The sequence below is a fragment of the Cajanus cajan genome, chromosome 8 (assembly GCF_000230855.2).
Source record: "Cajanus cajan strain Asha chromosome 8, NIPB_CcT2T_4, whole genome shotgun sequence".
Classification (NCBI taxonomy): domain Eukaryota; kingdom Viridiplantae; phylum Streptophyta; class Magnoliopsida; order Fabales; family Fabaceae; genus Cajanus; species Cajanus cajan.
In genome coordinates this window covers 7869101-7885140 of record NC_138524.1, presented here as the reverse complement: position 1 = coordinate 7885140, position 16040 = coordinate 7869101, and the positions used below count along the sequence as shown (strand labels likewise).

The window sequence follows — 16040 nt, the reverse complement described above, 5'->3', positions numbered from 1 at the left end:
TCTTTCTATTATATATATATATATATATATATATATATATATATTTTTATACTTTTGGAAAGTACTTTTCGGAACAATATGTAAAAAAACACAATCAACATTGTCGAGAAAATCACACACACTCCTATAATATTGTTGAAAACTAGTTCTACATTTTGCATGTGTGAAAAGGAGATAATAATAAGGAAATTGAAAGAGGAGAAGGGAAAAAAGTAATGTAAAATTAAAAGAATTAAAACAATCTACCAAAATAGGTTGAAGGAAAGGTAAGGGGTAAATGTGAAAATTGAAAAAAAGAGGAAAGATGTGTGAAAAAAAAGTACTAAATTAAATATTACAGGTGGAATTAAAAAAAAAAAAATTTAATTTAATTATTTTTAAAAAAAGAGGTATACATCATGAACCGTTATATTAAGATGGAGTCTTTTCAGAAGGCCCAATATGAGGCACAGTTGTGTTTGGTTTCAACACTAAGAGTCCAACAACAGGCCCATTTTACTGAATGGACTACAAAAGGTAAATGGCCCCAATTTGTAGCCCAACAAAAATTCAAACCAGCTACCCTCACGCTTCGTCTTTGATACCAGTCTCCGACACTACAGAGGGTCCTGTGTCCGCGTGCGTGCGTTTTTGCACTGTAATATCGATGTCTCCCTCCAACACGCCGAAATCGGAGAAGAAGAAAACGAAAACCGAAAGCAAAACGAAGAAGAAGGATAGAGCCGTCGAGAAAGAGGAAAACGACAAGAAGAAGAATAAGAAGCTCAAGCTCAGCAATGGCAATTCGGAACAACACGGCGAGAAGGGATTAAAATGCAACGGAGAAGAGGCGAAGACGAACGTGTTTCCGATGAATCGTATCAGGACCATGATTAAGGGCGAGGATCCCGATATGCGCGTTTCGCAGGAAGCTTTGTTGGCCATCAACAATGCTGTGGTAGCTTTCTAATCCTTGCGTTGTTTTCTGTTTCCATGTGTTCATGTTTTCCTTCATCGTTTGCCTTTTTCCTTGCAGGAGAAGTTCCTTGAGCAATTCACGCAGGACGCTTATGCTTCTTGTGTTCAGGACCGCAAGAAATCGCTGCATTACAAGCACCTAGGTAATTTCTTGATTGATATGTGAGTTCAATGAAGTTTGAAATTGGATTCTATTGTCAATTGTATGCTGTAACGTAGTATATAACTGTTTAGGCCTCAGAACATACTTGTTGGTGAGTCCTAAAGCTCAATATGAACTTAAAAATCCACACCGAGCCTCTATAGTACTATCTATTTAATGAGTGTGTCCTCTAGTGGCTCCTGCCTTTTTAGGGGTGTTGTGCATGGCACGGTGCCTCCCTCACGTGCAAGAAAGGGTGGTGCCAATGGTGCCTTAGTCATGTGTAGGAAGAATCTAGAATATCACGGTACACTTTGAACCCCAAAACCCCAATGTGATGGAGTGAGTTGATTATAATGGGTGGTCTGTCTATAGATTCCGGCGATCTACAAGTGCGAGTCAACCTATATTAGGTGCTAGGCTTGATGGAAGCTTTCATACTCGGCCGGTTAGAGGTGGTCTGATTCTCGGCTGGACAGTCCATAGCCTATGAAGCATCAATCTGAAAGGTGCAGGCAGTTGCTACTCTCGGCTGGATGGTCCAATTCCAATTACATTTTCTGATTGCTTGTTTTCCAACAATGATGTTAATATCTATGTTTTGGGAACTCAGGGATATTTTTCATTATTATTAGTTGAAAATTTTGAAGGCTTGTGAGTTTTAGGCTTAGATAAGTGAGACCAAATTTTGTGATCTCTAATAATTTTCAATTAATTAGAGAGTCTATTCAAAAGTGTCTCGGAGTGTGTTCCCAACATTTCTCTTAGGCTTATATTTATAATGAATTTTTTTTTTCAATATAATTTGAAGATGAACTGCTTGGGTAGAATTCCTGATCATTTTTGGTCATGCTTTTGGGGTGAGGGACTTTGTAAGAGTTTTGTCGTAAGATAGGGTAGGGAATATCATATTGGTTTTGTTCTGATACAGTGAAGCTCATAATCTAGTAGCTATCCCAAATTAAATTAATAGTAAATATTGGTTTTTTCCCTTGTTAATGTGAATTAAAAACATTTTAGATCAGTGTTACCACCAAATAGATCAACTCCCTTATGAAAGGTGGAATGTGGGTGAAGACAGAGTAGGAGTTGTAGTGCAGATGGTGTGGTTGATGGAGATCTGTAGGAGATGATGGAAGAGGGGACTGGGAAAAGATGCTTTTGGAAGAAAACAAAGGTAGGGGACTTTGACAGGATGGTGCAAACTGGAAGAAAACGACGAAAGAGGCGAGTGGAACAGTAGAACAGATGCTCTTGCATTAGGAAGAGGCAGGGGGGAGGGGTTTAAAAGGAAAAAAGATTAAGAGTTTTAATTAGTAAAATTTGTTTTGTGAGTATCAACATCTTGGAAAAGACTAAAATGCATTACTTTAAAATAATTACCAACATGTAGAAATATATTGATTGATTAAATGTACCTATATATATATATATAATGCAACTTTTTTAAATTTCTTTAAAGAATTATATTAATAAGGTACTAATTAATACTATAAAACATATTACTTATTTAAATAATACATCAACAAAGTATACCCGTGTAACATAAATTTTCCAAGTAGCATACCACACACCTACGCGACTATACCCATACTGAAGAATATTAAGCATTAGGTAACTATTATTCGGTTCGGATAAACTTCTTTTCTTGAATCATTTATTCTGATAACCTCTGAATAGCTATCAACTCATTCAGTTATGAATATCATCAAACCTCTCCAGATTCTGCATATCTCCAACTTGTAAGTGCCACGAACTATATTTGGCCACTGAAACAGATTCAGCACCGTCACTTGCTTGTGGAAACCTGCATTCCAATTTATGTATGTTAATAAAATAAGCTAATAAACTATGCTTGAATGGTATAGGGATGTGGTAAAAAAAATTGTACAACTTCATCAGTGCTGAGGAATTTCAAAGGGAATGGTATTTGTTTTTCTAATGTCTTCTATTGGTCTTTTCTAGAATTCCTCTGTCCTCAGTTATTGCGAAGGTTGCCTTATCTTACCCCGTTCAATATCAAAGGAAACATCTATCCTGAAAAGAAAAAAGATCAAGAGTAAAGTGGAAAGTCATTAATCTTACCCATTGATAAGGCACCGATATTTCATTAACTTTTTTGATCTCTTTGATAAGAGAAAAAGCAAGGCAGGTGAGTTTGATTGCTCAATGTTGTGAAAACCTTTTAATTGGTTGGCAGCTAAAATTTAAAATATTTACTACCATAAGATTTGGTATGGAGGTATGACCTAAATGGCTTGTAGAACTACTACTTTTTATGACCATAGGAATTGATCTTGAGCTTGTTCATGCTCATTGAGTCTATTAAACATTTCCCAATCACTGATTAGTCACCTGCTTTTCCTGTCAGCGCATGTTGTTAGTAAGCAGAGGAGATATGACTTTCTTTCCGGTAATTTCATATCCCAGTTATAATGCTATCCTATTCTTAAGTTTACATTTCCCTGTATTCACCGTACCCTACTTACAATGTTTTCTACATTGCTTTTGCTTGTTCAGATTTTGTTCCTGAGAAAGTAAAAGCTGAGGATGCATTAAGAGAGAGAGAAGTTCATCAGACAATGGAGGATGTTAGAAAATCTAAAGCAATCTAGTGGAGAATCTAAACTTATACTTTGTTTAATCACGTCACATTTTGTAATGGAAACATGCACCGGGATGAGTAATGCTGTACTTAAGTTTACATATTGTATTTATGTCCCTGCTTCTCTATAATAGTCCAATTCCCGTAAGTGTACATGATATTTCAGTGACTATGCATGCTTAATGCTCGACCTGCTTTGGGAGCATGCTGCAGCTGTCAAATTCCATATGTTGAAAATATGAAGTTAATTTGCCCATGAAAAGATATAAAATACTCGTAGAATTAATAACTACTTGATGGAATGAATGCTTAAGCTATGATGTTTGGATTCTTTTGAGTGGAGGGGAGCAGAGTTGAATAGAAGGAAATGGAAGGGAGGTGTGTAATGGGATGGAGGGAGAGTATTTTCCTTTGTTTTGGATGCTTAAGGAAAGAAAAGGAGGGAAACTTTCTTCCCCTTGCTGGAGAGTTGAAGTTATTTGGGGCCAATGAAGTTTAATATCCCTTGTTTAATTTTAAAAACCTTCCCCTTTCCCCCCCCCCCCCCCACCAATGTGAGGGGGATTTTGACTGCGGCTTTGTGAAAATTGGGAGGGTGAGAATTGCTTCACTCAACCCCAATTGCTTCGCCCCCTTTTTCTGATTCGCTTGATTCTTCACTCTTTTCCCCTCCTTAAAACTTCCAAACAATTGTTTTGGACTTTTGATCACTTTCCTCCTCCTAGTTCTCTCGTTCAACAATGGCGTAAACTTTTTGGCTTTCACTAATTTAGAAAATGAGTTCAGTTGCTTCTGGGATGCATTATGGTGTACATTCCTTTGTTATGCCTAATCTTTGGATGGCTATTGTCATTTTGAGGGTAAGAGGGAAATACCAATTTATAGTAATTCAACAATATTTCATAACGTCAGGAAGTGCGGAAAATACAGATCTGAACCATAATCTGTGTTATAATTGGATTGGCCAAATTTTTAGCATTGGAGTTTCAAAACCCTCTACCAAAATTATTCTTTGTTTGGTATCCTCAATTTTCCAGCATGAAGGAAATACATTTCTTTTATTTATTTTTCTCTTGGTTTTTTTATTTATAGGAAAACTAGTTTTCGTTTGATAAATCAGAAATATGATGTTGCTAGTTATGGCTTCCTTAATTCTAAGTGGTGAAAAGGCTCAGCAAAAATTCTCCAGAACCTGAAATTAGCATTCTTGTGAACCACCATAATGTATTAATGCGCACTCTTTTACTTTTTAAAATTTTTTTAGCATCCCATATGTATTCGTATTCTTGAGATCCACAAAACGCAAAACCCTGTGATTAAACACGTTTTATCTAATTAAGTTGGAGTCCCTGTGAACACTCTCACATGTTATCATAAAGTATTGGCTCTAATCTAGCCTAGCATTCAAAGCTACGTTGATGTCCGACCAAAACCCGAAAGGGAGGTTCGTATACAATGTTCTAGATTACGAGATTGTTAAATGTCAATGGTGATGGCTGTCTCTATCCGATTTCCAGAATGCAGAAAAACTATTACCTTGAAGTGAACCTCTCAACTTACAAGCTATAGACATAATCAAATAATTGTCTGTGACACAACATAATAGATTAATAGTTGATACCGTGAAAGATCAGGTTAGAGTGCGTATTTCGGAATGTAGTAGCTTCTGGTAATTTTAAAATATATTCGAAGTTTCAAATCCCGTGGTCTGATGGCACGATGACTTTACACACGTAGGTCATAAATATGACTTTGAATTTCAAGTTTCCCGAGATTTCTTACCTGATCATTTGATGTATTTGGTAAAAAACTTTCAATTGTGACTTAAAATAGCCATCGTTCGTTTTTCACGAAATTGCATTCAACATTCTTTTTAGAAGCCCGATCACAACGAGAGAAATTTCTATCGGCTTAGTGCATATAATAATCGTGTGTTAAACCGTCGTTCTTCCCCCATCAAACACTAAGAAAGGCAATCGTATAATCAACAAATTCAGGAGTCCCACTAGCATTTAATACCGATCAAAGTAGCACTAACAGAAAATCGTAGGTCAGAGGCTAACATCCAAACCCAGTTACTCACCCAAATCAAATGCATCATCAAACATAATCAAATTGTCTCACAAAAGTTAATTAAGGACTCATTCCTTAAATTAGCCGCTAGCACTTGATTGTTTTGCTACTTCACAAGAATAACAAGTGAATGCTACGCTATCATATATGATCTTCATTTATTTATTTATTTATTTTCTCACACACACACCCCTTCTTAGAGATCTCACTGTTTTTCCTGCCTTCCCAAGTAATGCATCTCCATGACACACCACCTTTCATTGATGTGCAAGCACGCAGATCTGCTAACAACTGAACTTTCTAAAGAAACATTCCACCTAACTCAAACATACACAAACCCCCTTTCAGCTTTCCATATATTTCCCTCCCTCCATCATCACCCCACAATCAAGCACTCACTTCAAGGACCACCCTTCCATTCTCACCACACCCTCCTCACTCCACTCACCAAAAGATGGTGACCATGACCATGAAGCATCATCCACGTCCACTACTCTTCTCTCTCTCACTTCTTCTACTACTCTCCTCCCATTCCACCACCACTTTAGCCCAATCACCTGCATCGGCCCCAGCCGCCTCGGCCACCGCCAGTGCGGTGGCCACCCCGGCGCCGACACCTTCCTCAGCCCCCACAGACATCATCAGAATCCTCAAAAAGGCTGGTGGTTTCACAACCCTAATCCGCCTCCTTCAAACCACACAAGTCTCCAACCAAATCAACTCCCAACTCCTCACTTCAAACGGTGGCCTAACCCTATTTGCACCAAACGACAACGCCTTTTCAAGCCTCAAACCAGGTTTCCTCAACTCCCTCAATGACCAACAAAAGAATGAGCTCATCCAGTTCCACTTGCTACCCCAATACGTTTCCACGTCAAACTTTGACACTCTAAGCAACCCTGTAAGAACACAAGCTGGTGAAAACCCTGATAGGTTGGCACTTAACATAACAAGCTCAGGAGGAAACCAAGTGAACATGACAACGGGAATAGTTAACGTTACATTGGGTGGCACTGTGTACACTGATCACCAACTTGCGGTGTATCAAGTGGACAAGGTGCTTCTTCCACGTGACTTCTTTGTTGCTAAGCCTCCTGCTCCAGCTCCTGCGCCAGAAAAGTCTAAAGGGTCGAAGAAGAAATCTGCAGACAGCACTGCAACTGAAGCAGATGATGCTGAATCTGCTGCTATCAGTGTGAAACAACGGCATGTTATGTGGGTTGTTGTTACAGTTTTGGTTGCAGCGTTTTCGTGGTGACGATGAAAGCATTGTTTGAAGGTACCATATGGGGTGGATGGAATCATGGAAAGGTGAATGGTGATCAACATTTTGCAGATTCAGTGATTTTAAATAATTGGCTTTTTTTTTGTTGTTTTATTTTCCTTTCTGATGAATCGAGTTTAAGGTTGTCGTGAAAATTATGTATATTCGATTTATGAAGGCTTTCTTTGTTCTACTAGTTGTTCTCTTCCCCCCATAAGAAAAAATTCATATCTTGTGTATTACTTATGAGAAATTTGTGTATAAGCTTGCATACAAAGATCTTTTAATAGAAAAATGATACAAAAGTTTTGCTTACTTTTATTATACCTTTTACAGTTTCCGGTCAATAATTTCAGAGTTTTATAATTTGATCAATAAAATTTTTGGGTTTTTATTTGTTTTAGACACTCACATTTTCAAACAACCAAACAATACTTGACGGTTACATTTGTCTTTATCTCATATCATTACATATCTCTTGTCTCTTCTTGTCTCTTCTTATCTCTTTCAAAGCTTCTCTCTTCTTATCTCTTTCAAAGTGTTTAAACATGAGTGGCGTCTAACATTTTCCAAATATTTTTCACATAATGTGACATTGTATATATGCAATGATTTTAGAGTTTTGCTTCTTTTTTGTTTTTACCTTTTTTTTTTTTTGCATACATCTATAAAAATATATCACAAAATTAAAAAGACTATTTTTTCTGTTCGATTTTGTGTTCAAGAAATAGTTTATAATTTTATAATCCATCCTAATAATTTTTTTAATTGTAAAATAAAAAAAGTACAAAAGTGTTTAAAATTTTAAAGATATTAAAAAATCCTTTTTACTATAATATAATATATTTAAAATAAGGCTTAAATATATTTTTAGTCATTCAAATTTAAAATTGATCTCTTTAGTTTTGTAATTTCAAAAAATCTTGTTTTAATTTTTATACTTAATTTTTTTAGGAAATCTATTAGTTGCATAAAACCTATCTACTAATAAGGATGACAATGGGGCTCCATGGAGGCGGGTAATAGTAAACCCACCCCCGCTCTGCTGAATAAAAATTGGTCCCATACCCATCTCATATCCGCGCGGGTATTCATGAATTTCTTGAATACTCACGGATATCCATGGATATTCATGGATATTTATAAAATTTTTAAGAAATTAAAAGAATTATATTATAAATTATTTTAAGTTTATATTTTAATGTCATTAAAATATTAAAAATAAAAATTTAATGTTAATTTTGAACTTTTATTTAACGTTAATTTTGTTGAAATAATAATAAAAATTCAAGATAATCAATAACTTAAAATATATCAATCTCATAAATAAGTTAAAGTCTCATCACAAAACTACAATAATTCAATCTCATAATTGCAAATGAAAGTAAATAACTTAAAATACATAAATCTTATTAGTCCAATCAAAGCTAGAAAATTAATCAAATTACATCCAACATAATTCTATAATATGCTTAACACATGTCGGTAACTTCATCAACCTCACTTTTGTAAGAAAATAAGATGAGAGAGTGTAGTTTTAGGGTTATGTGGTACAAGGATAATTATGATATTTAAGAAATAATATTAAAAGGGTACTCGCAGGTATGGATATCATCATACCCGCCCCGCCCCATTTATAAACGGGTAAAAAATTATCCGTCCCCATTATCCGCGGGTACCCAATTAGCCTATCCATTTATTATCTGTAGCGGGTTTTATCCACCCGCATGTATTTTTGCCATCCCTATCTACTAATGTCTCTATTAGTAAAAATATCATATTAAATACGGTTTGATTCGAAATGGATAAAAAGAAAAAATTACACATTAAACACAATTAATTATGTATAATTGTCTATTACTTTTAAATATATTATAAATGATCTGAAAGATTAAAAATAAAATTTTGAAAATTATAGGTTTAAAATCAATGATTTTAAATTTGAAAATAAAAAATTAATTTATTCTAAATTTTAAAAATTAAAAATACATTTATGTCTTAAAATAATATGAAAGGTGTGGAAGAGAACTTTTGATGGGCAGATCCGGAAAAAAGTTGGCTGAATTATTATTATTTTTAATAATGATTAAGAGCATTTGCCGCCTAACTTTAAATGACATTGTTTCAAATAGGAGATAATCGGATCTATCAAACATACTAAGAAGCTTGGATTTCCAACTATACGTGCATGTGAAAAACAATCATTAAGAAAAATAAAATTCAGTTTGGAAATTTGTCTCGAAAAAAATTAATTCTTAAATATCAGTTTGAAAATATTTAAAAAAAATCTAAATTGAAAGGGTTGATTTTAGAGGGTGTGACTTTTGGAGCAACAAAAGCAAACTTAGCATGAAATGCATTGATTTTCTCACATCCGTCAATAGTCCAGAAAAAAAATGCGCTAAATTATCAAGCGTTTTTTGGTGGAAACAAAGACAAGAAAAGGAGCTAACCACTAATAAAAGCAATGCCCAAAAGATTCATATGAAAACTAAAAAATAATAACTTACGAAACCTTAAAGGAGGTTGGAATCAAACTCCAAAGCCCAAAGCATCATCCTCATATGACCCTTATTATTCCATCAAGAAAATCTCCACAATTATTTGCTTCTGGCTGGCAAAGTGTAGAAGGGAGCTGTAATATCCTCATATCAATCCTTTGTTATGTTTTAAAAAAGGACTTTATTAGAAAATACAAAATTCATTTTTAGTAATCTCTTGCTGAATCATCCAAATTGCATCTACTGAATAAGACTATTTAAGAAATGATAGCATCCCAAGCCAACTTCAAGTTAACTAATGGTACTTGGATTAACGGGAGGATTTAAATCCATAAGGTTCTTTTATATTGCAATTCAACGAGGAAAATGAAATGGCAAGTGTTCTATTCATTTAAATAATATAAAAGTTGGGGAAGAGTATACTTCTTTTCTTTTCAAAACTGTATAAAAAGGTGGCAAAATCTTAACCTTTTATTGCATCTAATCTAATGATAACAACTTACCAATATAAGATTTTTAAACCTCCACAAGATCCGGACCCTCACAATATAGTAGTAATTTAAATTAGGTAACATATATGAAATGAAACCATTCATAAGCTTTTAGGTAGTTTTACGATCAATTTTCTAGTTCATTAGTCATTAAGGTGTCTTTTTTCTTGCAAAAGCACCTCCATAGTTGAGCATCCTTGAGATAACTAGCTTGCCTTGGAGATTTGACGACTTGAGACATTCTTAATTCTATGCGGTATAAGATAATCTCATTACACTTATTTCTAAGTGCACAGGGGTCATCTAATGATGATGATGATTAACATTAAACACATGTAAATGCAATAGTCTAATATATAGTGATCTGAAGTGGGGGCTGCATTAACCCAAGCATATTTTGTGAAACATTTTAGTTAAGAATACAGAATTCTACACCAAACCTTTTCATTTCCTAAAAGAAGAAAGTGTAAGACTTTAGTGAAAAATTTAATTATAATTACAATTAATAACAATTATGAAAAGCTCAGAATCTACTGTAAGCACTTAGTAAGCCTCAGGTTTTGTTTCAGCTTACTGCTTATCAGCGGAAAAGCATCACAATTTCATTAATGTGCATCTCTCACCCAAATGAGTTCTAACCAACTCCTCTTTTTCCTGCATTGCCAAGCAAAAGGAGGCAAATCTTTTTCTCAATAAACTTTATCTCATCTACCTTGATGCACCACCTTAATCTCCACCAGGACCACCACAGATCTCACTCACAACACAAGAATATACGCAAATTTCATCACCAAAGCTTCATGCTTTTATCCTGCCAATCATTCACCTAGTCCCTATAAAAACACCTCACTCCACATCTTCCACACATCAAACACTCATCCTAATAAAATTACTAACCTATCACCTGCAATCGTTGAAAAGCACCAAAGCAACTTTATTACTTTACTCTAGAGCCTTCAAATTTCAATAGCAACTTGCAATTGCCTATAGCAAAATGAAGCATGTTCTGTTCTCCCTCTTACTTATCATGCCTTTTTCAACCTTATATTCAACCACAACATTAGCCCAAGCACCTGATGCAGCCCCATCAAAACCAATTGTGCCAACACTACCCCACTCACCCTCTGAAGACAACTCTGATTCTTCCACTGATGACATCATCAAAATACTAAGGAAGGCCAAATCATTCAACGTCCTAATTCGCCTACTGAAAACCACCCAATTGATCAACCAAATCAGTTCTCAGCTCATAACTATAAAATCAGGTGGCTTAACCATCTTTGCACCAGATGATGGTAGCTTTTCACAACTCAAAGTTGGGTTCCTCAACTCACTGGCTGACAATCAAAAGATTGAACTTCTGCAGTTCCATATCCTTCCCACTTATGTTTCAAGCTCAAACTTTGATTCTCTAAGCAACCCTGTGAGAACACTAGCCGGGGATAACCCCACCAGGTTGCAACTAAATGTGACAGCATATGGCAACAATGTGAATATCTCAACAGGAGTGGTTAATGCCACGGTCACAGGAATTGTGTACTCAGATAAGGTGCTAGCAATATATCATGTGGACAAGGTGCTTCTTCCTTTGGACTTCTTCAAGCCTAAGCCACCAGCTCCTGCACCCTCTCCTGCAATAGAGCCAAAAGCTGATAATGATAACTCATCTACCGATGGTCTTGGAACATCCAAGGACAGCGCTGGTGCATGCAGTTTGACGAGTACACAAGGAACAACATTGGTGTCCCTTGGAGTTGCCTTAGTTGCAATGGTGATTATATCAAGTTGAAGACTGGCTAGACCAGACCAGCCAATCTATTTGATGATTTTGACTTTATATTCTTATTCTGATCAGCATATGAAGATTGATGTTTGAGGGACATGTGAAGTGTTGAGTTGTTCACATGTTTTTCTTTTGAAACAATTAAGATTCTTTTTGTGTGATTTTGATACAATTAAGAGAACCAACATTTTCATCTCCAACTTCATGGAGTTAGTTGTTGGGAGATAAAACTCCATTAAATGTAGCCAGTTAGTTTTTTCAACATAAATTAATCATCGAAAAGCCGATATGAATATAAAAAAATAGTCATACTATTTTTTTAGCTTCATTAACCATTGTGGATATGGTTCTTTAGCTAGAGGAAAATGCTAATACTTTTCAGATTGTTTTTTTTACTTAATATAGTATATCAAACCATCAATGCAATGATGAAAAACATCATCTCAGTGTCTCCTTTATTTCTTGACCATGTTACTAAATTACATCTTTATAGATATACAAAACAATTGCAGCAGCTCCTTTCTATTTTTCAGGTTCTTATCCCTTATCACCAAAGATGCCAATAATAATTAGAGAAAAAAATCCACATTCTCCACAACTGATGGGATATACCCTCCACAACTACAAATTTCACAAGCTGTTAAACACAATTCACCAACCCATCATTTCATTGGCCTCTATTAGTATATTTATAACTCCCATCCTCATAATATCGAACATAAATTGTAAGAAGCATTCCAATCATTCAAATTCTTTCAGAAGCAATATTAAAGCCATCTATGGGCTGGACTTAGTAACTGGAAGATGAAATATCTTAAAAGGCAACGCTGAAATATGGCTTGGATACGGAATGATTTAAGTTAAAATTGAGTTAAATTATAGTAATAATTCCTAATAAATAAATAAAACATTTCTAAAACAACTTTTTCATTTTCTAAATTTTTTTGTTAAGATTTGAAACTAAAAAAAAAAGTCTATATACCAAAAGTGTAAAGATTTTTGACACCGTCATTCAATCATAATTTGACATATATGATAATTTTATTGAATTTTACAATAATTACTTAAATATCATACATTACATGATTTGTGATTCGTTGTCTGTCAATAAATAACCATATATTTAGTGACAGATTGTAAAATTACTTAAATTTCATACATTACAAGATTTGTGATTTGTTGTCTCTCTATAAATAGCCATACATTTATTGACAGAGAGCACAAACGCCTCTTTCTTCATCAAGTATAAGTACAGGTGTATAAAAGAAGTAATGTAAAATAGTCATCCTAACTTGAATTAATTACTATATTATTTTAAAATGCGACTGATTTTTAGCTTTTCCTGGCAAACTTTCTGGTATAAAGATCCAGCATGTAAGAAACATAATAATTAAATCAAAATTATTTGTTTTTCTTATAAGTAAAATGATAGATAAGAGATGGAATTACATGACTATCGGGTAAGGAGTCAATTAAAATTCCGTGTTCATATTTTTTTAACAATAAAATCTATTATATAGCAAGAAGTGTGGATCTATATCCTAAAATGAAAACTTTATATGGTTAAAATGTTTTATGAAGAAGCAAAAAGTAAAGCTTAAAAGTATTATTGAAATATATCAACTGATATGTATAAGGAACATTGTTTTGGATTCCAGAGTCCCCTTTAAGGACTACTCTTCATATATTTTGTTGTTAATCAAGTGAGATTTTAAGGAGGTAATACCGTAAAAAGAAAAACCAACACTCCCAATTATCACCTATTTGAAGTGGAAATGCAGAATGCCAGTAGGAGGAGTTCCAATCCAATTACTTAACTCCCAAAATTGCTGAACTTCAAGAATTTAGTTGTACTATGGGGATCTGTGTCAATGGCTCATTCTCTGTTTCCTGATAAATGTTATTAAATTACATCTTAAAGATATACACAACAATTGCAGCTGCTTGTTGGTATTTTTGAGGGGTTCTCTCCCTAGCCTGTCTACATTGTCATTCCCCTTCTTCAGCTACATACTACAAAGATGTTAAAAACAGGTCTTTCATATGTCTATTCTCAACTCACCATATCCAAACTCAATATTTACACTAATTCATGTCACCTAAAGCATTGGTTTGGCAAATATGCCAATAATAATTAGATGAAAGATCCTTATTCTCCATGACAGATGGGATATACCCTCACATTCCACAACTAACAAATTTCACAGCCAAAAAAGCCCATAACATTTCACCCACTTATCATTTCCTTGGCCACTATATAACCCCAATCCTTCATACATCCCACACAGCAAACACAAATTGCAAGAACCATTAGTTCCAATCATTCACATTCTTCCAGAATCATCAAATTAAAGACATCTACAGGCTTGACTTGGAAACTGAAAGATGAAACAAGCAACCCTTTTCTCCATCTCACTCTTGCTACTCCTTTCCTCCACCACCTTGGCCATTTCACCTGCACCTGCAGCAGCCCCTAAAGCCCCTGCAGCAAAAACTCGCCCTACCCCAAAGGCTGCAGCACCATCACCAAAACCATTAGTCCCCACATTACCTCAGTCTCCAGACTCTCCTGACTCAGTCCCTGATGACATCACCAGAATTCTCAAAAAGGCCAAAACGTTCTCAGTCCTAATCCGGCTCCTAAAAACCACCGAAATCATGAACAACATAAACTCACAGCTCATAACAGCCAAGAGTGGTGGCATAACCATCCTTGCACCAGATGATTCTGCCTTTTCCAACCTCAAAGCAGGCTTCCTCAACTCTTTAAACGAAGGCCAGAAAATAGAACTTGTGCAGTTCCACATATTGCCAGAATTTGTGTCCAGCTCTAACTTTGATTCTCTAAGCAACCCTGTGCAGACAGTGGCTGGAAAAGACCCTGCAAGGCTTCCACTGAACGTGAATGCATTAGGTAACAGTGTCAACATTTCAACTGGGGTAGTCAATGCCACAGTTCTGGGGGTAGTCTACTCGGATAATAAACTTGGCATATATCACGTGGACAAGGTGCTTCTTCCTCTAGATTTCTTTTTAACCAATAAAGCTCCAGCTTTGGCTCCAACAACTCTTGCAAAGGCTCCCAAAGCTGCTAAGGATAACTCTTCTGAGGATGATCAAGATGAAACAAATCAGGATCAAAATAAATCTGGGGCAGTGAATTTGGTTAGCATTAGCGGAACAACGTTGATGTCACTTGGGATAGCTTTGGTGGCATTGGCAACCATGTGGAGTTGAGCCATTTGGAAACTTCTATTTCAGTTACTTCATGTTTTTTTGCTTTTTTTTTTTGTGTTTAAATTTTGCTACGTGTTTGTGGTTTCTTGTGTATTGGTGTCATGGAAAGGGCAAGAATCCTTGAAATGAATGATTAACGATTCTGCTGTTGAACCATAATTGATTTGTTCCTAACATTATGGGTTATATATTATGGAAGGACAGAAATCAATTCATCTTTCATAACTCCCAAAATTTTGAAACCAAGTGTCTGTGTTTTACAGCTAACAAGGGATGGAATGAGGATAACAGAAACAATGGAGATATTGGGAAAGGCTTTATCACTTGGCAGGCTCTCCCTGTTGGATATCTGAAGTGCTTCACGTTAATCCTTTTTTCTTTTGTTTCCTGGGGATCTTGTCAGGAGATCCGACTAATGATAAAAACAAAATAGTGTATGATTGAGTTAAATTTAAACTTTATATTATTAGGTTACCTCAAATGAATAGTTCTAAAAATTTCAAATTTGAGATGTTTAATTCTGTGTAAGAGATTTAAAGATTTCTTTGTATCAACTAACAATAAGATCAAAATAATATATATATAAACACAAGACTTATCTTAGAAGTTTAGGATGAAATTAGGTTCAAGCACACATTGTTTTTATATTTGTCCTAAAATAGCTTTAAAGAATTAGATTGAGATGGAGAAAAAGTTAAAATTCAATTTAACTATGTTTTTAGGTTATATAAATAGATAAATTTTGATTTTAGTACATGTGTATTTTTTTTACGATTCATTCTTTTGAAATTTTGAATTGTAATTCTTTGTTTTATGTAGAATGAACAAATTTTAATTTTAGTTCTTATTAAAAATTATCTATTTTTCATCTTTTTAAAGTCTAAAACTGCAATTTTTGGGCATAAATAGAAGTGTAGGGCACAAGGCCTTTTTTGGGAAATACTTGCCTGTTTAGGACCATCATGTTATGTTATGTATTATTCTTGA

General features: G+C 34.9%; 4 protein-coding genes and 1 long non-coding RNA gene across 7 annotated transcripts; 4 read left to right on the top strand and 1 right to left on the bottom strand.

Moving 5' to 3' along the window:
- The first annotated feature begins 505 nt into the window (after positions 1-505).
- On the top strand, positions 506-3975 carry NF-YC10 (nuclear factor Y, subunit C10). 2 transcript variants are annotated; one of them, XM_020358531.3, is made up of 4 exons: positions 506-937; positions 1016-1100; positions 3471-3512; positions 3620-3835. In XM_020358531.3, exons 1-4 carry the CDS (start codon positions 521-523, stop codon positions 3712-3714), a joined length of 639 nt encoding a protein of 212 aa, XP_020214120.2. In that variant the 5' UTR covers positions 506-520; the 3' UTR covers positions 3715-3835. The 2 variants fall into 2 exon arrangements, with proteins under 2 accessions (XP_020214120.2, XP_082917961.1); XM_083061835.1 differs by lacking the exon at positions 3471-3512 and having other exon boundaries at positions 3620-3975.
- Positions 2525-10090, bottom strand: LOC145950614 (uncharacterized). 2 transcript variants are annotated; one of them, XR_014428410.1, is made up of 2 exons: positions 9552-10090; positions 2525-3136 (listed from the first exon to the last, which is right to left on the bottom strand). It is a non-coding gene; the product is annotated as an uncharacterized LOC145950614 (long non-coding RNA). The 2 variants fall into 2 exon arrangements; XR_014428409.1 differs by having other exon boundaries at positions 9557-10090.
- Positions 6106-7356, top strand: LOC109798289 (fasciclin-like arabinogalactan protein 12). Its single transcript, XM_083061834.1, has one exon. The coding sequence runs from the start codon at positions 6232-6234 to the stop codon at positions 7033-7035; it is 804 nt and encodes a 267-aa protein (XP_082917960.1). The 5' UTR covers positions 6106-6231; the 3' UTR covers positions 7036-7356.
- A 763-nt stretch (positions 10091-10853) lies between the features above and the next one.
- Positions 10854-12148, top strand: LOC109799137 (fasciclin-like arabinogalactan protein 11). The gene has a single exon (XM_020359661.3). The coding sequence runs from the start codon at positions 11028-11030 to the stop codon at positions 11820-11822; it is 795 nt and encodes a 264-aa protein (XP_020215250.1). The 5' UTR covers positions 10854-11027; the 3' UTR covers positions 11823-12148.
- A 1252-nt stretch (positions 12149-13400) lies between these two features.
- LOC109799159 (fasciclin-like arabinogalactan protein 11) lies at positions 13401-15260 on the top strand. Its single transcript, XM_020359689.3, has one exon. The coding sequence runs from the start codon at positions 14202-14204 to the stop codon at positions 15051-15053; it is 852 nt and encodes a 283-aa protein (XP_020215278.1). The 5' UTR covers positions 13401-14201; the 3' UTR covers positions 15054-15260.
- Positions 15261-16040: the final 780 nt, after the last annotated feature.